Genomic DNA, 25101 nt, shown 5'->3' on the forward strand with positions numbered 1-25101 from the left:
ATTTTAATCTGAGTATATTGTGCTGATACCACTGAGATGGTGGAAGTAGATTCCAGGCTGAAGTACAGCAAGACTGACTTGTTAGGGAGAACAGATTGAAATTGGTCCTGTAAAATTAATTTAAATTCATTCTGGGAGCTTTATTCCTTATTAGAAGTCAATATTAGAATGCACAGTAATAACTTCTGAAAGACCTCAACAGACAGTATGACAGCTGTCTACAACATCTAGTACATGTTTTGATAATTCTTCCATGTAGCACTAATCATTTGGTTTTAGATAAAACAGCTCATTATGATATGTGGAGTTGTAATGCATTATGATTTTAGATCTTTGTCTATTTTCTGTAGTAGCTGATCTTTTACTCTCATTTGAAACAAATTGGCGAGAGACTACAAACTTTTTTTTTTAGTTTTAATTTTTTGGGGGTTTATTTTCATCTTTCATTTCACACGAGGCAGGTGAGGGTATAATAATTATGTCACAGGAGGGCTGTGCAGCAGGACAGCCTCTTTGCCCCAGTGTGATAAAGATGCCTGCTGTGTTTAACATAATACAGGGCTGTTCTCAGTTCCTTCCTTCAAATCCCCACTTGTTTTCTGTAAATGCCACGTGCTTCTAAGGACCATGTTCTGTTTCTTTGTTAGAAATCAGAATTCTTGTCCATTCATATTCATGCTCTTTGCAGTCTGGGACGCTAATGGACCGGATTGTCCTCACCGTGTAAATTGCAAATTGGACCTGGTTTTCCTTGCCATGTAAATTTCCTACTGCAGTTCCTTCCATTTTGGGGGAACTTATTCTGTGTTGCAGCAGCTGGTGGTAGCTCTGAGCTCTGCCCAGACCCCAGCCGGTGCCAGCAGCAGCTGCTGTGCCACCTGCAAAGCATGGATGCCGGCCTCTTGGTCAGAAAGCACAGCTCTCTGCTGCGTGAGCTCAACAAGCAGGCAGTAATGGATTAAAAGCCTCTGTTTTGTTTAACTACTAGCAGGAAGATAAGGATTTGCGCTCTGCTAATGTAGACCAGTTAAAATGACTGGCAATGCTTCAGCTATTGAAGTGAAGTTAAAAAGAAATTGGATTTTCTTTTTTGTTCCCTGCTGTTTGTTAATCAGCAGTCTCGCCTATTACAGAGCTTCACGTTTTTTCATTTAATTGTTTGGAAAGACTTTGTTAAAGATTTCTCTCTTATAGCCTTCCTGAATGATGGAATAAGAATGACATTTTCGCTTTTCCAAGTGGTTTTATCCCTTGATCTACTTACATTTCTGCCAATGTACAGCTAGGATTGTCTGCTATATTATTGCTCTACTCGGACATGTGTGTTGATTTTACTTACACTAGCCTTATGAATCTATACAAAATGTGTGTAAGCCAGACTGTCTCATGGCTTGGGGGTTGAAATTAGATTATCTTTAAGTTCCTCTTCCAACCCAAACTGTTCTATGATTCCCTGATTACCAGTAGTTGAGAAATCTTATTCATACTTTGGGCTGTTGAGCTGTATGTGATGAAATAAAATATTTATTGCATGTCATTTGTTCATCTTTGCATCTTGATTTTACTGATGAATAAGTTTCAGTTAACTTGGGAGTGTAGTGTAGGTATAATACAGTAGATCTGAAGGCTTGCTTTCGCTTTTCATCTGGGAATTTAGTGCTGTTGAAAATCAGACTATATGATATCTTCTTTTAATTTGGATTAATTTCATATTTTTTTCTTCAAGAATTATTTTTGAAGCTTTAAAGAGCGCATAAAATTTTTTGCTTTAACTACTTCTTGGAGAAGGTAGTTCTGTGGAACTGATACCTATAATTTGCAAACTGGATCTTGACCATTAGTAAGTTTGAGGGTTTTGTACCTCCAGGCTTCTTGGGACACATCCTGTTCCTATTCTTTTTCATTCCTTCTTCCTGTACTATGGTAAAAGAGTGCTTGAGGATCTATTTGTTTGACTTTCCAGAGATCCTACAGCTCCAGCATGGCTCTAGGGTGTCTGGAAATTGGGGACATAATTATTGCATTTGTTAAGATTGTTGATATACCACATGCACCAATAATAGTTCTTTATATCTGGGATGCACTGGACTTAGTGTCATGGTGTTGATCTCTTCATGTACATAGTAAACATAATCTTCAGTGTTTCATCTGGCAGGATATGTTGTACATTTCTCTCCGGGAAATGCTGAATAGAAATCTGAGATCTTATTTCTATCCCTGTGCTTATGATATTCAGTACAATGAATATAGCAATGCAATTTCGTTTGTTATTGAAACATTGAAAGAAAAGTAGAAATTAGGGGATCTGGGGAAAGTAGTCTCCATCAGGTTTTACCGTTTCTAAGAACAAATTTGTTAAAGCTGACCTAAAAATGTAAAAGGAACAAAGTTTTTCAAGGCATTTATTGAAATTTTACCAAGGGTGTTTTTTCTTTTATTTAAGCTTCTGTATCCTGGCTGGTTTTCAGTAAAGACACATATCTACTAATGTTGATTTATGTGTAATTTTATAATTGTTTGCATACATGTTCATTGAAAATGAGATATAATATTTCCGTGCTTCTGCCAGCTTCATTGAAATTATTTTGGAAAGCTAGTTTTTAAATTATGCAGAAAATTTGTACAGTCTATAAAGAACAAGATCAAAAGTATGCAGAACTTTAAACGGGAGAGTGAACATCAAAAAAATTTCTATAAGAGATGGAAAATCTTTTTCCGAGAACAAGTTTACAGAAATAGACAGCTTGCCAGTGTGATAAAATAACAGACATATATAATCTAATACTGGCTTTGATCATTTCTTTAAAGGCAATTGCTGTGTTAGTGAAGCAGCTGGTGACAGTGGAAATAGCACTGTTACCGTGGGCATAGAGTAATAGTGTAAAATACAGTTGACCATCAAGCTCGTTTTGGTTTAAGTCAGCTTTCCCATGAGTAAGGGCACAGCATGTTACTGGTAATGTCTGCACTTAGATTTCAAAGCGCTTGGAAGCACCAGGCGTGTATTATTTTATTCTGTCATCAGTGCCTGTAGGAGAGGAGAAAGCAGCCAAGATGACGAACTGAGAATTGAATAGAAAAGTGATTATGGAAACTCTTGGATAAAGAGTGCGGTGAGGGAGGTTGAAAATAATTTGCTAAGCTGCTTCACTGCAAAAACATTGGGCGGCAGTTCAGAAAACCTTCAGTATGCAACCTGAAAGATTCAGTCTGGCAAAGGTGCTAGAGGGTGGTTGGGGGGATCATGCCTCTAGCCTCGTGCTCTGGAGAAACCCGAACTGTTGCTGTTGTGTTAAACTGATGTAAAGCAGTTCTGACAAGGAAACTGAGGTGAAAATCTATATTCAGTATGTCTGTTTGTTCTTGTTTTAGGGTTAATGTAGTAGTTGAAAGCCCTAGCATCTTTTCTCCAATGCCGAGCTGCAGCACAGGTGACAGTGGTGTGAGGGCCTGTGCATGGAGTGTCACTGACTGGGCCTCAGTGGGAGCACTGCAGGGGTGTGCTGGGCTGCTTCTGAAAGAGGTGACCCTGATTCCCCATCTCTCCGGTGGTGCTGGCTGCTAACTGTAAAATACTGCAGGACAAACCAATTTATCTCCTGAAACTGGCTCTCCCCACAGCCCCATAAGTGCTTGAGGAGATGCCAGGATAGGAAGCCGAGGTGTTGGGTAGGACAGGAGCCCTCCCTTTTGGGAGCAACCAGGGTGACATCAGCTGGACTCAGCTCTGAAGAAAACACAGAATGACTGAGACCCCTGCTCTCTTGAATCCCTGGATACTTCTTCTGACTTTCCTCTGTGGATCATTCCTAAAGCTAACAAACAAAACTTTCAGTTTTCATTTAATTTGAGACAGGAGATACCTAAAATTACACTTAGCATCCTCAAAAGTCTCTCTGGAATTTAAAGATCAGCTAGCAACAACTTCTGGTTATGGGTGTAAAGAAGAAACGTTTTATATCAGTGCCAGTCTCCTAAGCCTCACTGTATTCTTTGAAGATGCATTTTTAAAGTACTCTGTGTGAGCTGCATTATGTGCATGCATTTAAACCTTTGAATCCCTCAGTGATGTAGGACTAAGTGTAAAGACTCGTATTTCAAAAGACAGTGAGCTATTGGGGAAATGGAGAAGTGTTGAGCCCTTCTAGGAATGTAAAAGGTATTGGTATGAGGGGACAAAATACTTAATTTCTTGAAAGACAGCCTGTTTCTCTAGCTAATCCAAATGAAAAATACACTCCAACTTTCTGCCTTCTTAAAAGGTGACAAACCAGTAGAATTCTGTGATGGCCAGTTTGGTACACCGTGCTGATTTATCCACTGCTTTCTTCAGCTTTTATGCCAGTGGTATTTCCAATTTGGTTTGAAAGGTGAGGACCCCATTAGCTGATGTCTACTGCACTGTAGACAAAGTTGTTTGATAAAATATTTGGACTGCAAAATGCTCTTCTGAATGTTGGATTTTGGTTACCCTGGAGGTTGAGTGCCTGACTCGTTTGATCTGACAAGGAGTAATGCTTTGTAGCTTAATTTAAAAATGAAATTAATGCTTTATAGAAGAGCTTTGATATCTGCAAACAATCATTAACAATTCATGTCCTCTGTGCTCTATAGCTTGTAGAGCAGGTACTTGTGAGATTTTCTGTTTTAACTCATTAACTTCTTTATTTCCAGGAAATAAGATTTTAATTTCTGCATCTTCATATGGAATTTTATAACTTAACCATTCTAGAACACTGCCAATGTAGAAAAAGTATATACATGCATATAAAATTTTTGCTTTATAAAAAAATATTAACATCTGTTGCAACTGTTTGCAGTTATTGCTGTATGGTACTGTAGTCTTTGGTAGAGAAAACAATATAATTAAAATGAAGAGGACAGAGACCTTTGCTGAACTAAAGTATTTTTTGACCAGTAATTCATTAATTATCTGATGCATTACAGAGCTGTTTTTCTTTTAAAACAAAAACAAACAAACAAAATAAAACAACAACAACAACAAACAACTCCACTCTCCAAATTGTGTACCAAAACAATTAGGAGGAATGATCTACAAAACCATGAAAAAAATAGCTTAGAAAAAACAAGTAGGGAGAAATAACTTAGAAATACATGATCAACAATGAGAAGTTGCTTGAGAACTTTAGTAGGTGCTCACAAAACAAATTAACATAGCTGAGAAGTAAGGCAGTAGGGCTGCCCTGACTTAAACTGTATTGTTTTGAAGGGCAATGTTAATGAATGGTCATAATAAAGTCACTGAGATCCTGCATAGTGTGATTTTTTTGCTTGTTTTTTAACCTGTTTAGTATTTTTATCAAAGATATGGAAAACATTTAAAACCATTACTGGTTAAAAAGAAAAATGTTGGAGGTAGGAAGCCGTTGGAGAAATAGACACTCGATCACTGATAAAGAGAAGTTGGATTCATTGACTGGGCTGGGTTCAGGCTCATGTTATGTTTTTCAGCATATCCAAATATAATTTTGCATCTTGAAATAATGAATGCAGACTATTATTCCCTCTTTATTCCAGAAAGCACTTATTTGTTAAAGGCAAAAAATATCGTTTCCCAAGAATGGGGAATCACAGTTGTCAGTTGAAACTGGACTCATGGGGTTATGCTTTGGCCAAAAGGCCTTATGCATCCAAGAACCGCAGTGCCGAGGTTACATTGCCTCTGTGTTTGGTGTTGCTCTGTAAAAGGCTGGAATGCTGGTTTGAGATGGGCGTAGGACACTGAAAACTGGAGATGATTTAGGGAAGGGCTGTCAGAATGATGAAGGAACTGGAAGTGTGCTATATGATGAAAGATTTAAAGCTCAGTCTGCTTAGTTTAGCAAAATTGTGGGTAGGAGATGATTTGATCACAATCTTAACATGTTTGCGTGGGGAGTAGAAATGTGATAATAGATAGCTTCTCCTAGAAGATGATAGATAGCAAACAGAAGGAAAATAAGAATCAGCAGCTTGAAGTTGAACTCAGCCAAACTGGTTTAGAAATAAGGTGCAAGATTTTACCAGGGAAAGCAGTTAAACATTGGAACAGCTTAGCAATAGCTGTGATGCGTTTGCAAACACTTGAAATGCCACAATTAACATTGCATGTCTTTCTGAAAGATGCACAGTGTTTTAGGAACAAGTGTGAAACTTCAAACAAAAATTAATACAGCAGAGCCTGTAATATTTGGGAATTGGAATACTTGGATCTTTCCTTAAAATCCAGATTGATACAATAATGTAATACAGTGTAATGATTAACATCTGCTCATTTTGATTCTGTTTTAACATATAGAAGGATTTTAAAGGTATTTCTATATGGCACAATGAGCTGCAGGTATCCATGCTGGCACTGAACAAGCTGGGTTTGGTACCAAGGGCCTCCAAGCTTTGCTAGCATGGTTGCCTGACAGGTACTTTTTATTTTACCTGACATGGTGATTTTAATGATAGCTTGTAATGTTTCAAAGTATGTATTTCTCAGAATAGATATATGCAAAAGAATAAATATCTTCATTTAAAATAAGAGGATTCTCAAAACAAACAAGCAAAAAGCACACAATAAAAAAACCACTAAACTTGTAAATTGATTAGTCGTATCAGTTTTATCATAACAAACTTAAACTGGAGTGTTTATTTTTTTGAGCTGTTGTTTTGGTGTCTTTGACAGATTTGTAGTGCATTTAATGTCTCTGCTCTCTAGCTATGAGTTTCCAGTGCAGGCATAATACATACGGGAAATATCCTACCTCGCTTTCCAACTGTTGGAATGCCTTTTCCTGTCTTGCTTAGATCTGAGTGTTGTCAGGCTCCTCCATAGTATAGTATATGGTTCATATTGCTTATTGGCCTGTGACCTGCCAGTACTTTTGTGGACAAGCTACTTAAAGCCTATGAGCTGCATTAGAAAAGAGAAAGGATTAGGAAAATACTGGGTTCATAACAAAAATGGAATTATTAAGACATAGCCTTTATATATTCTATAAAGTAGATAGCCTGGAGCTGCCCCACTGGAGAAGTTCATATCTTTAAGAAAAGTTGAGTTGATAGCTACCAGTATCTTGGGCTTTCCTTCGTGATGACTACTGGTATGCTAACAGTACACTGTGGAATTATATTTAAAAATATGTCTCTAACTGTCCTGTCATTGAAAGATTACTATACAACAACCTTTTGATGTCGTCGTCCCCCCCCCCCCCCCAATATGTAAATCTAGAAGTTCATGGAACTTTTTTATCCACCTTATAAAATGGTAAAATGTTTATTATGAAAAGTAAAGCTTGGCTGCAATATTTCTAACCAGAGGCATCTGATATTTTTGAAATCTAGGCAATTTAGCATGTAGTTACAATAAACTTTGAGATATTTGGTTGTATTGAAGCTTTATACTCTCATCAGATTAAACTATTTTGCTTTCATCATTGTCTTTTAATATAAACACAGTCTGTTTTTGATTAAAACTAGCTTATGTTACATTCTGCATGTATCGTGCTATGGAATTATTTCTAGAAGTGAATTCCATATCAACTTCACAAACTTTGAGATTTAGAATTAGAAAATGTTTGCAATCGCTGTGTAAAACCTGAATAAGAAACATTAATCCATACAATTGTCTTCTTGCTAAATAGTTTTGAATAGTTGTTATTCATGAATTTTACCTAGGGTCTGGTCAGGAAGGTTTATCATTGAAGGATTTATTTGCATGTGTGCTCTTTATTTTTCACAGGATCCAAGTTGATGACTTTTAAAAATCTTTTCTTTTTCAGAAATGTTACAATTTCAATTGATAGGATAATCCAGTAGAATCTATTTTTATTCTTACTATTTGCTTAGAAAGGAATGGAAGGTATAAACAGTTCTCTAGGAAATTCTCTAGTAAAAAAACATTCTAATAATTACCCAATTTAGATTTATGGGATGATTTCTCATTTCAGTGAAAATGCTAGAGGGAAAATGCAGCTACACTTAAGTACTGCTAATACCATACAATTCATATATTTCTTAAGTAATACAGGTAAGAAATGACAAGAGCTGTAATTTATTACATTTTTATATTTGTTTTTCCTTTTCAGTCTGTGGTGAAGACTGGGCGATTGCTGATTAGCCACGAGGCTCCTTTAACAGGAGGGTTTGCATCGGAAATCAGTTCTACAGTTCAGGTACACAGACTGTTTGTATTTAAGCATTCTGCATGCCTGAGTGTGTTTATCTATAAAATAATGGTTATCACTATATTCAAAATTGGGGTTTTCATATTTTTTTATTTGTTTTGGTTTAATTTCAGATTTCTGCATGCTTGCATTACTTTATCTGAACAGATAAAGTTGATTCTAAAATTCTCACACAAAAAAGCTATACAGACAGTTAAACTTGGAAATTAGCCTTTTTTCTTCTAGAAAATAATGGAGTTAATTGTTCTGGGAATGTAATTTTGAGTTAAATATGCATAACGAGTCAGAAAACTAAGTTTCTTAGTATTTGTGAAACATTTTTTTTTAAGAGTAGTTGTATTAATTTTAATGTTACTGTGAAGATAATTCACTTTGTGTATGAAAATTGTCTTCATGAAGAAGCAAATATTTATCATCTAAGCAGTGTTTGATCCCTCTTCCATTTCTCCCTTTCTAAAGGTGACCTTGTAATCTAGTAGCCATTTGGCACTGCCAACCTTGTGTCTTGAAAGTGATGATTTTTCTTCAGGAAAATGTCAAAAGTTAATCAGTGGTACCTGTCTTTTAGTGTTGTGTGTTACTATTAATTAACACCTGAAGAGAGAACTTTTTTTAAAGTAAGGCAGCAATCTCATGATTTAGTGGCATAAAAAATATGTTTGTTGGAGAGAAAAAGATGAAGAAAAGCTTATCAGTAAATATTACTGGAAGATTCATTTCATGGTATGATCAATATATTGCTGAAACTAAAAAATGAGTTTTTAATCTCCTCAGACCTCCACTAAGAAAGGGACTCATGTGGTTGATCCATCTTGGTTTGTGTTTCATATCAGGGATATATATATTGACAAATATGACATATTTAGCAAATGAACTTTAAAAACCTTTAATAAAGGACTGTTTCTTTTGGTTCATACTGAAAGCATATATTTGTTTCATGATGGTAACTAATAATCTTGCATTTAAATTTTTTAGGAAATGAGGATTTGTTTCTTGAGAAATATTAGTTAATTTATCACACATGCTACTTCAGAATAAATTGAAATATAACTCTTTGGCATTGAATTTATCCATCGTGAGTTTCTTTTGGCTGACTTGAATCTGTTTTATAACTATACTGTTGTTACTCGTTATATCTGTTCTTGAAGATTTCAGCATCCTTTATGAAAGTTTCGATACCAGTTATTTTTAAGAATATCCATTCTGCAAAAGAGAGCAGAACATCATTTGCAAAACGTAACAGCTTTTTCAAGAGCAGTAGGCATAATAAAGACCTTGCTTTTTAAATTCATTTAAACACGTTCCTTAAACAATCAAGTAAAGTCTATATGTCTGATATCAGTGTGCAGTAAAAATAAAAATGAAAAGTGAAATTCATTTTTACTGGATGCGAAGCATACTGAGAATGCCAAAAACTGTGGATTGCAGTTGGCTTTAGTTTCCTCTTACACATGGAAATAATAAGACTTCAATCAATTGTGTCCAGTTGGATTAGATGGTTAGTTTCCATATTGTTATTCCATCCTTGCCATGAGGTCTCTCATCATAGAAATAAGGTGAATAAAAATACACAGGTTACTTCAAAACAGTTAACTGTCATAAACATTTCATGGTAACGTAGATATCAAGGAAATGAGTGTGATTGGAAATGATGGCTTTCACTCATGAGAAAACTATATGGAAGGTTTCCTTTTCATTATTTGAAAGATAAAAGCATTTGGAGAGCATATTAAATCAGAACTCTTCTGTGTCAAGTACAGAATATTTAAAAGGGGGCACATTATTGCATTAAGTAGTCATTCACTCTGATTTCTTAAACATATAAAACTAAGAACAGGATGAGGTGGTGTGGTTAAAACTCCATGTGATAAGACTTTGCCCTTAGTACTGATGTTTTTACATGTTCTCAATGGGTATTATGAAGTGAGCAACAGATGGTAGGATAAATTCAATACAGGTACAGTTAATACTGCTTGTTGATTATATTGTGTATAAAAGCTTGCAAAAGTGTTCAGCAGGGAGGGCCCTAAACTTTTCCTTAAGGGACACATTGGAGCATATTTGGAGGAGCCTTGGAGAAAGGCCCACTGAGATGTCATCTCCAAAATTGGGTGTGGAAATCATCAGCACATTATTAACTTGCAATGTAAAAGAATGCGAATCCAGTGTTTGCACCCCTGTTGAAGAAGAAAATGAGAGAAATAGTGTTTTCAAAGAGGGGCTAAGGGGGGAGGCTCCCTTGTGAGAAGGCACAGCCAAGGGCAAAGGAACCCCAATAGCCTAGCCTGGGAGATGGAGCCCCTGACCTGGCTCCTCCTGAGGCTGTCCCTGTGGGCTGAGAGGAGACAGCCAGCAATAACTGTCAGGGCAGATTTTGGGTAAAAGGGGGAGAAGAAGGACTGGCTGCTTGCCCTCAGGCTGGTTGGTATGACTGCCCGGCTGTGCACTGTGCCCGATCAGCACTATGTGTCCGGTCTTCTCATCATACCCCGTTTCTAACCCTTTTCCCATGTGGAACACTGTCTTGTGTTTGAGGGAGTGTATGGTCTAAGTGCCAACAGCAGGAGCGTGTCAGTGTCTGTCACCAGCCAACGTCAAGCTGGATAGCAGGCTGAGCGACTTGGGAGGCAGGTGTACGTGTGGGTATCTATCTCTGGGAGAGCCAACTGGAGGAGCTGACCACTGGAGGGACCAAGAGGTCCAAGCCAGCTACTTGCTTAGCAGCCTTTGAGCATGTTAAATTGACAAGAGGAGGAATTTATGTCAGGGTAATGCAAGTGCCTGCTGTACTATTTTGCCTATTCCCTTCTGTTAATCTCGTCATCGCTGTATTTTAATTAACTTGTAATGTTTCACCTTCTAATGTATCTACTGTCCAGAGCTACTTATAGGTGAGGTTGGCCAACCTCGAAGCATGTTGTTTCTCTAATTGAAGTAATCAGCGAACCTTCTGAAAGCTGCCTTGCAGAGAAGCAGCTTGCAGTCCTGCTCCCTTTTTGTCGTTGCTGCCATACTGACAAAATAAAGATGATCGTGTGATATGCTTTCAGAAAGAAATGGAAACTTAATAGGGAGCTATAAACAGAGAACTGTAGAAGGGGAAAATAAACTCAGTTACATAAAGAATAAAGTGGTAAAGAACTCTATGATGAGCTCTGAGATAAAGAACTAATCCTTCATTTTAGAAGTCTTTCATGATTTCGGTGGTTAATAACCATTTTATCAGATCTCCTTATTAGTAGCTGCCATCAGTGTTCCAATTTAAGTAATGTTTTTCTTTTCCTTGCAAATGAAGGGATTATTATTCCAGGTTGCTTGTACCGGGATGAGCCTCTGAGCATAGCTGTACTGATTGCTTTGTAGAAAGATGCCAGCTGCCCTGGCTGTGTCCCCTCCTACCTCCTGGTGCACCCCCAGTCTCCTCGTTGGCAGGGCAGCACAAAGAGCAGGAAAGGCCTTGACTTAGTGCAAGCACTGCTCTGCCACAACTGTTGGTCTGTTATCACCACTACTTTCATCAAAAATTCAAAACACAGTAATCATATGAGTCTCTACAAAGAAAATTTACTCTGTCCCAGCATAACACATAATCTCTTCGTTTCATTTCAAAATTATCTTTCACTCTGGAATGTAATACATTAGAAAGCTAAGTTTATGTTGAAGGTCTTATAGGTCTTGTTGTGGTCAATGTAACATATCAGATTTGAAGAGAATTCTGTGGAGGACTTATATTTTTTACCTCCTCTATTAGCAGGTGGCATTTTAGTATGAAGTGTCAAACACTTATTTTTGTTAGTTCATGGTGTATTAGAAGAGATTATTTGAAACTTGGGTGGGCCTGAAAATTTCATGGCAATCTGAAGAAGCTGTTTGGTATTTCTTTAAAAACATTTTGAATTATACAGTTTTGAGGGAAATGTAAATCTGAAACAAGTAGCTTTTGTTTTTAAAATGAGGTTTTAAATTGACACTAGTATAATAGGCAGTTGTTGCAATTTGCTATATTTATATAAGTTCTGTGTATGATGGAATGTGCTTGCTAGTTTGAACCTTAGAGCCTATTCTGCTTAATTTCTGGTCCATTTTGATCCAATACATATGAACTACTTACCTGCGGGACTTCATCAACACTTGAATTGGCATAGTACAGCATGTAATTTCCTTTCTTGTTACTCAAGTCACTTTTCTTCTCTTTCTTTATGCAAACTCTTTTACAAAAACTGTACTACGCTTCTGAGAAGTGATGGTAATTTTATACAGAATGTATTGAGAAATTGGAAAGTTGAGGAGAATGGAGTTAAAATTGCTGGGGGAATTTATAGGTAGAGTAGTCTAGGAAATGTACCTGAGAAAGGATCATGACATGAGTGCTGACTAGTGGCTTGATTCTTCTTTTCCTGTCTTTTAGGGCTTCTACATCAAATGTGTAGCTTCCTGCTTTCTATGGGACTAGATGTGGGAATGCTGTATTATGCCTACAACAATATGGTAGTAACTATTTTCTTTTAGGACTGAAAATAAATGTAAATAAACATGCACAAACCATCTCGCATTGATCTTGCAAATATAGAAAATCTGTGTCACAAAACAGTCTTGGTGGTTTCTCCCCCACTATCTACAAATAATATTTAAGTTACTAAAAAAATAGAAGATGCTTTACTAATGTTGAATGTTTTATTTAAGGTTTTTGAAGTTTAATTTATGAAATTGGATTGTGCACATTAGAAACTTGATAGCAGAATCCACCATGAAAATGTGCCTTACTTATTGACTCACAAAAAACATACATGGCTCGAGAAGGGTGTGAGCTCATTGCCATCTATGAAATAACAGGATGGCACACTGTTACTTGCACAAGCTTTGCACAGATGTAACAAGACACATATTTCCTTCATTCTTGCAAGAATAGAGCAGTGCTGGTTTAAGGGTGAGTTTCTGTCTTTGTAATGCAGTTTCTTTTCTTATTGCCTGGCAGCTATTTTGACCTGGGGCATCTGATTATGTCTGGGGAGGATCTGGGGAATGGGAGATGTTAGGTCAGCTACCAGAGATTTCTTCCAGAAGAAATCATGAGCTTGTCAAAGTTGCACCAATCTTTGTCTCACAAAAGATTAACGTTAATCAGGGGAAAGGTCCCAGCAAATCCAATGAAATAACCCATATCAGAGGACTGAGTTATGTGATCTTGTTTTTTCAGTTCTTCAGTTCTGTATGTAAAATTGGATAGAATAATCTTTGTCTGTTTGGATTGGTGGGGATTTAGATTTCCTTCTGCTGCTGCAAAATAAGGCCTAATCTGCTCTAAGCGGGGTAATTTCCTGCTACTGTGTAACATTAGAAGAAACTATTAGATGAGCTATTTCTGTGAGATGTATTTCAGGAAAAAGTTGATATGTCTAGGAATGCCTTTCAAAGCTGTAACAGCTTCAGGGCAATTTTATTCTAGCAAGTTACCGTAGGAAGAGCTTGTGAAAACAAAAAAGCTTGAACAACAAGAGTAAAGAACAGTTCATTAACTTCATCAATATGAATATTTGAAATAAAATAGCCAAATTGGATGGGAACTGCCTTTTTTTTTCAGTGTTTTTTACAGAATCATAGCAAAAAATAAAAAGAAATCACCTTCCCAACATTGCATTTCCAGAATATTTGAATTGAATCAATTTTCATACGACTTGTCTTCTGAATTTGGGTGATTTAGATACTCCGTACAGTTCCATTACTTCGTTTTTCCCATAAACTGAAGTTAAGGTGGTTTTTCCCAATGAAGCTGTGACATCTTCCATAGCTTTCTGTAGTTCTTAGAACCGGTGACTGCAATGTAGTATTCCAAAATATTTGAGAGAAAGATGGAGTTTCAAACCGTGCATCTGTGTCTGCATTAGGAGTTTACTTATTGCAACAGGAATTAAATAATAACTTGGAGTGCTCTGTAGAGTTTATTTTATAATTATGGTGAATAACATAAAATCTTGTGCTAGTGCCACTTAAAATTAGTTTAAATGAACAGGGTGCAAACTTCTCTTAAAGTCTGTCTTCACTGGAAGCAATTCTTATGGTGTACTTGTCGTTCATTTATATTTAAATCATTTTATTCTCACAACATGTGTTGAAACAAATTGACTTTTGAATTGAGCATTGAGATATAATGGAATGTATAAGCCTTAAGAATTTGGAGGAATTTGAGGTACGAAGAGTTAGCCCTACTTATGAGGGAATTATGGAAGAATTCTCTGTGCAGTTTGAGGAATCATAAAAGTCTAGGACTTAAAACACATAAAAACATAAAAACACATTTTTCCAAGTTGACTAGAAAGACAATTCAGGACAGACCAGCCTGGACAGCTTTTCATAAGAGACAGACTTCTTTCACTGTTGAGGATAATTTCAGGGAGTAGCTAAATAGAGAGGTTCTGCACTAAATATAGCATGGGCACTCAATAAAACAGCATGCTGAAACATGTAGGTATGGGAGTACGGTTGTTCAGTTCCCATAGAAAAATTACTAAATCTGAATCTTTTTTAACTTTGCTTTGACACAATCACAATAGGCAGTAAAACTGAAAGAACTGAAATAGGCAGTCTAGTGCTTCATTTACTATCCTACATAGTTTTGTTTGCCACTTCCATGCTTTTAGTCATTGTAGTAGGAATCACAATCCATAAAAGCCTGGTTTTATAGAATGTGCAACATCAGATTCTGTCACTAGGAGAATGATCTAGGAAATATTGGCATAAAATATAAATAAAAGCTGGAATGAACACAGCAAAGCAAATTGAAGATGGGCGAAAATATTTAATAATGCAGTGGAAAAAAAAAAAAACAACTGATCTGAAGGAAAAGAAAATCAGAACATACAGAAATTAATCCAGAATAATGGAAAAAAAAATGTTATTTCCTAAGTAAGGAGTTGGGAGTAATAAGGGAAATGTCATCATGTCACCTAAATAAAAATCTCATTCAGTGACTTGAGTCAAAAGTGTTTATGACGGGTGCATGAAGATGCTCATCGTGTTTGTAAAATATGAATGTAGACAGTTATGTGAACCCCCAGTTTCTGATGCAGCGTGAACTAGAAGCAGTTTTAGTTTTGCAAGTCTAAATTTGTGGATAATATTGACTGTCTTATTCAGCATTCAGTCTTGTATGTCAGCATATTTGATAAGAAATATTGAAAGTAAGTGAAGAAATGTTACAAAACCAAGATTTCTAAAAGGAAACAAAACTGCTTTTAATCAAAAAAGTTGAAGCTGATATACTACAAAGAGAGAAGTTGAGATTCACTGTAAAGCTCAGTAAAACGAATATGAAAAAGTGGCCTTTCATAATATGAATTTGACTTATGAATTTAATTAGAATCTTTCATACTAATTATGAAAATAAGAATTATTGTGTATTTTGAAGAGCTTGAATACAGCAATAAACATTGGAGCTGCTCTGTTTTCTTTTCTAATCAGAAGAACTATTTTTTTTGTCTCACTCCACTGTGTTCCCCTTTCTGGACCTTCCCCCCTAGCATGTGAGATCCCCTAATGCAGTACCTGCATGGGGTTAGTGGTTCATGAACCCAGCTGTATGGGTTTGGCTGTGTTTGTCTGGCAGGGGTGGTAGCTTTCTCAGCCTGGGTCACTCTCAAAAGGAAACCATGATCTGACAAGAATGCACGTTCACAGGGTAGTGCCTGCACTTTCTCCACACTAATTTGAGGTTAGAATTGTTCTGGATCTTTTTCCAAAGTCTCTCATGATAGCTTAACTCATAGTGCAGAATTGTCCCAATTTTAATCTGGTTTCATCCTCTGATACCTTAAATCAATACTAACATCTTCTTTGGTAAGAAATGCATCACAAGATGATTGGACTTCTGAAAAAGTTCTAGTGGATGGGGCTTTGGGCAACCTGGGCTAGTGGGTGGTGTACCTGCTCATGGCAGGGGGTTGGAATTAGGTGATCTTTAAAGTAAAGTCCCTTCCAACCCAAACCATTCTGTGATTGTTATATCCTAATGGACATTTTGCTTATGAGACTCCATACATGTTTACTTCTGGGTGGCATAAGGAAAGACACATTTCTCTAAAATGCAAGCAGAAAAGCTCATAGTAACAGTAGTATCCGTTACCTGCTCAGGCTATGAGGGAGTGTTCTGTTCTAAGCTGGATAAATTCAATACTGCAGAAGAAAAGTGGTTTAATGAATTGAATGCAGCCAAATATTTGACTGCACACACAGTATTTATTTGTATTGTGTAAAACTCCCAAGCACATAAACCCAAACAAACCCCAACTCCTTAAATAACGTGCAAAATGAAGTACTCAGATACTGTGGCAGGATTCTTATAAAATGTACCCTCAAACACACTCTTTATAATTGTAAATGCAGGGTAGGTATCTGCTATTAGTTGTAGGCACAACAAAAATCACAATACAATCTTATTTGTCTGCAGCTCGACTCAAAGTTTCTTAGACTTATGTGAAAAATTTCATAAAAACATCCATGCAAGAGTGAGCAAGTGTATTAAGATGTGTTCCTCTTTTTAGGGGATAGTCTCATTTACTGTATGAGACAACACAAAACAACCCCACCACCTATGTGCACTGCTGGCAAATGAGTAATCCAGGCTTGAATCCGTCTCATGCTTGTTCAGACAAGGGTTCCCAACCAGGTAAAGTGTGCACTGTCTACCTTGTTTTTGGGTCCTTGCTGTCTAAAAACTATGCATTGGAGTAAGCTTTTCCCAACTGCTGGTGGGAGTTAAAGCAGTTCCATTTTTTTCTCTAGAGAGGTGGAGGCAAGGATGAGACAGTTGCTTGGAAGTTTCCATAGGTGCTGAGAGAGATGATAAGCACTGCCTCATTATGAGTATTTAATAAGTGAGAGAGCAAAGCCATCAGTGAAGCTTTGGGTGGTTCTTCCTAGTGTCTGTGAATACATCTATCTGCCTTTGTAGAGCATACACACCAGCAAGAGTTGTGTTCTGCTGCTGCTGTTTTTTCACTCCGAAAACAAAAGCACATGGACATTAACGTATGAGTGTTATCAGTTATTACAAGCTAATCAAATACATAAATGTGCACGCTGTGTTTTACAGATGAAACTAATTCCAGGTAAATATTGGTCTATTAGTGAGGTTAGATGTCCATCCTTAAGTTTCTACATCTTCCAGTTGAAGTACAGATTTAGAAGTGAGGATAGATTTGTCATTTACTTTAGTGCCGTATGCACTTCTTGTTAAGGCATTTTTATTTAGTATCATTACAGTTTAATGAAGTGTGTTGCAGTATGGGATTCATTAGTAAATATCAGTAAAATTGTGCAGTTAGCAGCATTTAATGCTGGAAAAGAGAAAAAATAATTAAAGTTTATCAATTATGCTTGAATTTGTATTGTAGAGATAATAGAGAAATCTTGTTAAATCAGTTCTTAACACTGAAATAGCTGAAAATATTTGAGCTATTTTAATAGCTATTTAAATCTCATATTTTCCACTGATGCTTTTATTTATCTCTGAGTAAAAATAGTAACATCCTTTCCTAAGCTTTCAAAATGCTTGTCTGAGCATTGTAGCATTTTGCAGGAAATCCATAGAGAAACCATTACTGTATTTTTAAATGAAGCACTCTCCAGGGAGAACATGACTTTGCTGATATGTGATCACAGTTCATGGAGTGAAGCAGTGGCTAGCGATGACAGGCGCATGCTAATTTAGACCTCCTGCCTGTCTGTCCAGGCAAACGTTCACGGTACACAGTACCCAGCAAGATCGGTCACTTTTTAGGAAAGCATTAAATTGCGAGAAGAATGTTTTCAAACTTTGGCATTAACTTGTACGCTTTCTGTAGAGTTATTTAGTTTCAAACAATATAAAATTAAATTATTTTCAAATCAGTGCTTTTGCCACCAATGCCGATTAGCCCCCTCCTGACACATGGTTGCTGCTGTCCCATTTCCTGCTGTGCTGGCTGTTAGGCAGGGGGCAGCATTTCTTCCAGATGCATCAAAAACCTATTTGACGTCTTCTGAGCTGGTTTCCCTGCATTGGATGGATATGCAAGTGTGCAGCTGCACACTTTTCCATCTCTTATGCAAATTTTTGGACAGGCAGAGGCAGTTTATCTCAGGACAATGTGTAGTGGTAAAGTGGCAGAATATATTGGGAGTGGTAGCTGTGCAGGGAAATTAAATTGAAAGTTCAGTTTTGACTGCTGAACAAGTTCAGTGCTGGATTCTCCTTAATCAGTAGAGTGTATAATGTTAAGTACCCTCTTAGTGTATTCATTGAGGACACTTTTCCCATGTTCTGCTATTTAATTTGGCATGCAAATGTCCATATGTCTGAGGCTGAACTCCAGCATCATCTTGCTGATGGATCTGTGTTCACTCAGTGTGATTTATAAATTTAAACAATGTGTTTGGCCTTCCATATGCTAATACTGAGAGGGGCCAAAACTCTGGCCACCGAGGCAGAATGAAAAATTCTCTTTGCTGTGCACTCCCTGCTTTTTGCATGTCCATCTCTTGAGCTGTTAGACATTGTTCTTCTAGGGAAAGGAAATATTTTGTGTTTCTACTCTAATGTACAGTTTAGTTTGCACTTAGAGAAATATAATCTTAATTCAGACTGCTTTGATTAGAACCATGTTGTGATGCTAACCATACGTTTCAGATAACCCACAGAGCTGATAGAAATGAGAAGGTTTCTCTCCAGACAGAGAGGGAGGGCAAAAAAAAAACACAGCAAAAATCCCTTCCATGACTGTGTGTCTTGTGTTTTCTTCTCTGTGATGTGGATGTGGTGGTATTTTTACATGTTTTTTTTCTTTTTTTTTTTTTTTTTTTTTTTTTTTTTTTCCCCCGCTAATAGCATATTAGACTTCAGTAGCATCAGCAGTTTTAACTGGTATGTAAACATAACTAATGATGTTTTAGGAGCACATCAAAGCGATGAGCTAAACTGTAGTAATTTTAGGTAAATGTTAAAGCTGATACTGAGCGGACCTTCATATTTTACCATGTCAAATTGCCAACTTGTTGCTTAATGCAAATTAGTTAAAACAAACAAACAAACAAAACACTTTCATTTTAATGGCTTTGCAGTGCTTGGAAACTCTGACTCTAGTCTGATAAAGACATTCCATGGCACGACTCTGGAGTGAGGCCAGCCTACAAAGTAATTAATAATTCAGAGGTTATTTAACCTCTCTGCTTGAAAACCTAGCAATACTGTGTTTTACTTGCTTTATTTTGTTTGGCATTATCTTTTATTCAGAATGAGTTATGAGTCGCTGTTGAGCAGCAGTTTATGATGTCATGCCCAGCAGTCCCAGTAACAGCACAGCAGTGAGCTCTCTTCCAGTTTCCAGTGCATTACAGCTATACAAGACTTCTGGGGTGCTTGAAGTTGCTTGCCTTTGGCATCCTTTCTCAAGACACTTTAATGGATGCTAGAACTCTTTACTGGCCACAGGTATCAAAACTTAAATCCTAAGGGCAAGCAATAGTAAAGAATAAAGTGAAATTTAGTAGTTGTGGCACATGTCAGATTTTCTTTGGTGCTAATACTCAGCAGGTTGTCTTTCTTGATCAAAAAATTTACTTCAGTGGGTAGGTTTAGGGTTTTAAAATGTTGATTCATAGAAGCATATTGCTTTGTGTTTTCTTGGCCTTTCATATGGTCATTAGAAATGACCTGGTTAGATGACGATGAGCTCACAGCAACGGGTGTAGTTCAGAGCAGCATGACTGGAGCAGAGTGGTCAGTGGCATATAAAAATCTGTGCCGAACAGGGAGGAAAAATACACTACAAAATGAAGAGAAATCTATGCTTTCACATTCATGTCTCACTGAAGGATTTTTAATACTTTTAATTGAAAGGAACAAAAGGACATTGATTTTTAGTTTTCTAGGGTCTTACTCTAATTAATATATAACAGGCCTGTAAAACAGCATGTATGTATTGGCACTTCATGTACGCACACAAGATCGAGTTATTTCAGTTCCGTACTGAATGTATTCATAAGAGATGATGTAAAAAGAGCCTCTTGAACTCTTTGGCACTTCAGTGCCCTTCCAGAGTGCTGCAAATTTTATACTGTTGCTGTTGGCTACATTTAAGTTCTTTAAGGTAGAGAGGAAAATGAAGGCTGCAGTTTTGCTGCCTTTAAAACCTAGGCTAGCAGCTTCTGCTGCATCCTTGAGAAGGCAACCGCCTGCTGTCCTGTGCATAGACAGCCTGAATTACTGCCCAATTAGTTAGTGGCTGTCAGTGCCATTAGTTACCCAAGTCTCAGATCTGGACGTACGATTGTAGGATAAGTTGTGACAGTGCTCAGTTTTCATGTAAGAGCTTAAAAAGGCCCAGTGGAAGAAATCCTCTTTTTTGTCCAATAGGCTTTGTGAATTAAGTGGACACATGGCACTGTGTTACAGTGATGAACACAGCAATTAAAAACCTACCAAAGCAATTAAAAATTAGTGAGGAGCAGATGTAAGCCAAGAATTAGTTCCTGAGAAAAATAAATTTGCCAATTCCAGTTGCATGGGAAGAAAAACAACAGGGAAAGAGCTTTCCATGCCCCTCTGTTCTCTGATCTTACCTGCAGCAATGCTGTAGGCTGCTGGCGAGAGGTATGTTATGTCCCGTACCGCCAGCAGAAATGAATGAACAAGAGTTACTGTCCTAGTTGTAAGTACATTTCATGGGTTCTGTATAGACAGTACCTGGGATGCTTTCTGTAGCTGTGCTGTTTGCTGCGGAGGTGGGATTTTGAAAGGCAGCTTTACTGGAGGAGCAGTAGCAGTGCAGGTGTCTGTCCGCAGTCTGCTGGAAATGTTTGTTCCTGTTACCAGGTTTAATAGGGGACAACTAAGCGGGAAATGAGGTGGTAGGCACATACACCACGAGTCATTTTACCTGCAGTATTCTCACAAGAAGCAAAACTTGATGGGGTTAGACGTGACTGAGTCAGGAAGGAAGGTTTGCTTCCACTGTACCAAACACTGAAGTGTGCATTTTATAAAACACATGAAGTGAAACACCCTTCGAAACTTAGAAAAAAAAAAAAGTTTCTCTGCAGAGAGCCAAGCACATCTTTTCTTTATATATGGAAGTTTCTGACTCTGGAAAAGTTGATCTGTGCAACTGGAATTGTTCCTAAGATACATTGGCTTGAAAATAGTACTTTGCTCACTGTGATCACTGAGTAAGTGCCTTTTGTCCGTGCTACGGCAAGTGGAGGTCTGATCACCCGACTGCCTTCTGGTGAAGCACAAAGTGTGAGCAAATGACTGGCAGTGCAGTCACTTTGACGTCTGTGGAGCGTAAGTATCTTCTTGGTCAGAAGCAGGGGGGCAGAAGTGTTTCCCTCTCTCCAATCGTTTGGTGGAAAAAGTACCATTTCTCCCTTACCTTGTGTAGAAATGGCTGTCCTAGATTAGGAGAATTGCAGAGGAGATATGAATAGAGATAAAATGTGGTTCCCAATGAGAGGTAGCGTTCAAAAATGCCTAGCTTTTAGGCAGGGAGGTGGTAGATTGCTGAGACTTCAGAGCTGTCGTGTGGACGCTGCATCCTTTCCCACCCCGTTGTGTCTCTGGCACTGCACACTTGGCTCCAGTTCACCCAGGGTGAAAACCTAGCCCCAGGCGGTGAAGTCAGTGGAACTAAGGTTTCATTCTGAATGCCTCTTTTGAGTATTTCATTGCTTTTACAAGTCAGTGCACGAAGGGGAGGGTTGGCCTTAGGTGTCACCTGTTCATTTTTTCTTTAATTGATTGCACATGTGTAGCATTGGAAAGCTAGAGGTCTTTGCAGCAAAATCTACAGTAGTTTGTATTCCTGCACCTTCTTCTGTTTAAGCAGTAACATCAGTTGTGCTGGATACCAGCAAATAACTACACGATAAATAAATCCCTGAAACATAGAATGGCTTTGGGCAAAGAAAATGCCAAGAATGTGCTCTACTATTAGAATATTATGAATAACATTATTAAAAAAAAAAAAAAAAAAAAGGAATGTTGCTAGGTCTTTTAGAATGGTGATTTTATATATTATAATATATAATAATATATGATATGTATATTAAATTTTATATATAACATAAATTATATATATATTATACTTTCTCTAGTTGCATTGAATTCAGCAATGTTATATCAGAATCTTGTATGGCTTTGCATTTTATATTACAAAAATAACAAGAGCTTATTATATAATAGGAGAGATAAATGAAGTTATTTAGCAGCCAGCTATTAGAGTAAACATGTAACTTTGACTAATGTATCTCAAGATAAATGTCCTAATGTAGTGATTTTTTTTTAGAGGACTCAAATTTCTTCAGTATGATTCGTTTCAAAGTTACACTCACACCACATCAAAAGATAAAAGCTCCGTAAAGAAGGAATACTTTTTTTTTTTTTTGAATTACAGGCAGAAAGTGGGATGTTCACTGTCCATTAGTCTTTCAAAAATGCAAATTAATTAGTATGTGTCTTGCCTTGGTGGAATTTATTAAAAGTAACCCATTTAGAGACATTACAGAACCTTCAGAAAAATATACCATGGTTGTGGTGGGTCTGTGGTAGAGGATTAGAAAAGGTCATTTTATTTTTTTTAACCTTTGATCTTAAATGTCATTTGTATGACTATGCTGTTTTCCTTTTTTCAGTCCTTCTCCTATAGAGTTTTCTTTTAAAAAGGGTCTTTTTTTTTTTTTTTTTTTAAATAACATATACAAGTAGTTATGGCAAAAGGTCTGTATTTGGTTACCTTAGTATGTATTCTGAATTACAGAAATCTTCCTCTATAATGAAACTTACTGAAGTATTACTGCTAGCTTCTTTCTCTTCAAACTTTTAATTCCTGAAAAACAGTGATTATCAGGTACTTGAAAAAGGTAATTGAAGCATCTTCCAGGTTTTCCTTTTAGTGTTCCTATTCAATAAATCATCTGTTGAGGAAATAAGAGAGAAAGTACTTAATCACAGTGATACCTTGTCACAGGAAAGTGTTGAAAGAAAAAGGAAAGAAGCATCATGGCTTAATGCCAGTGACATTAGTAACTGGTTTTTATCTATATTGAAGTTTCCTGCTCAAGGGTAATTGAACCACTGAGAGCAGCAAGCCATTTAGTTAACTTCGGCAGGACGAGCATTTCTAAATTCTTTAAAGAAGCTGTCCCAGGCTAACTGAAAGCATCTGCAAGGCACCTTTTGAAAGTGAGAGAGAGCAGGCTTTTAAGCAGAGGTCCTTCAGCAGCCCTGCACTCATAACTGTGTGATTGAAAATGAATTAGTTTTTGTGTGCACATATGTCCCTTTATTTATTGGCATGAGAATATTTTTTAAATTTAGAGTGCTGTGGAAAAAAAAAAAAAAGTTGTTTAAAAGGTTCTCTTAATATGGATTCAGAGTATTTTATTTCTTCTGTGGTAGCAGTATTTTATTGGTTAACTGTGGTGTGTTTCATGGCTTACAAATTAAATGGTCAAATTTGACTTTCCAGGGACAGAGATTGATACTTGGCTTGCAAGGGTATTATACGAGTATGTACAAAAATCCATTAACTTAATACATTGAGGATATCTTTTGAAATAAGAATAAAATTAGCATGTGGAATAAAAATTATTTTTCTTTTCCTTCTCTCTGACTTTTTTTTTTTCCCCTTCTGTGGACTGAACTTGCCCCAGAGCAAGACTTATTAATGGATGAGATGCCTTGCTAGAAAGGATAGCTGAGAATTAGCCCAAACTGTGCTTCAGGCGTCTTTCTACTAAATTCAGTTTTTCATATGTCAAGGATGTGCACCTTTTAATGACTTGTAGAAAGTTATTTGACTTCTGTGATTATATGAGTATATAATGTTGGCCTCCTGTGATTAGAAACATCACTTTTTCAGGAATTGATTTAGTTAAAAGATGAAGAAGTGGTATTCTCTACCATGCACATAACCTTCATTGGACGGTGGAATAACTACTGAGATAAAATCATGCTTTCGTATAGTATAATAATGTTTTTGTTTGTTTGTTAAATTTATAAAATATTTTCTATTTAGTGTATGCAAACAGTCTAATAAAAAGCAAGCTGAAATAATTAAAGCTCCACTCTGATCCCAAGGTGGGGATAATTACTCATTGTTGCTTCTTCTCAGCTAAATGCACTCTAGGTGGCTTAATAAAATCAGCTGCTAATAATTTCAATGAAAATAGTAATTCTGTTTTAACATCCCATCCAGAATTATAGTGATACAAACTAGAATTGTATTATGATAACTGTAGAAGCATTTACAGACAGATGGCTTGACACTGCAAAAATGAATTTCTGGTGTGAGCTGTGGTTGTACACGCTATTGTCTGAATGAAAGGAGGAGGGGAAAGCTGCTATTGAAATTTGGAGGCCACTGTCAGTAACTGACCCTACGGTCAGAGTGAAGTGTATTTCTAACTGTACAAAGCATGTATTGCAAAAGAAGGTCTATTTACTCATCTGACTGCTGCTGAGTAGTTAAATAAAATTGCAGAATGTCTTAAGACAGTTTTAGTGTTACATAAAATGAAGTTTTGGTTTCCTGTTGCTTTGCTTTAATTAGCATTTAAAATATTAATAATTATGTCTGTCTTTCATACTACTAAAAATAAGACCTCACTGACATTTTAAAATATGTTCTGGAAAAAAAAGGCTGCTTCTCTGCAAATGTTCAAGTGTTTTACTGTGGGCTTTGGTTCTGCATACTGTTAATCCTACTCTGAATCATCAGCCTGGAGTCCTGATGAAAATGTGGCAAAGATCATCATAGATCTTACACCCATGGAAGTAATTCAATTTTATCAGACTTGAAAAACCTTTTGTGGTATTAAAAATTCATTGCAACCCTGAGGTCCCAGTCCTCTGTTTATGTGCTGACCTTGGTTGGTGGTAGCCCGGTGCTCGCTG

At 36.9% G+C, this 25101-nt stretch overlaps 1 protein-coding gene across 1 annotated transcript in view; it reads left to right on the forward strand.

Moving 5' to 3' along the window:
* BCKDHB (branched chain keto acid dehydrogenase E1 subunit beta) overlaps window positions 1-25101 on the forward strand; it is a 123000-nt gene that overhangs the window by 61129 nt on the left and 36770 nt on the right. Inside the window, exon 9 of the mRNA XM_084514529.1 lies at window positions 8076-8162. Coding sequence (XP_084370655.1) covers window positions 8076-8162 — 87 coding nt within the window. The remainder of the gene's footprint in view (window positions 1-8075; window positions 8163-25101) is intronic.

This window comes from Aythya ferina, assembly GCF_964211825.1.
Source record: "Aythya ferina genome assembly, chromosome: 3".
Lineage (NCBI taxonomy): Eukaryota > Metazoa > Chordata > Aves > Anseriformes > Anatidae > Aythya > Aythya ferina.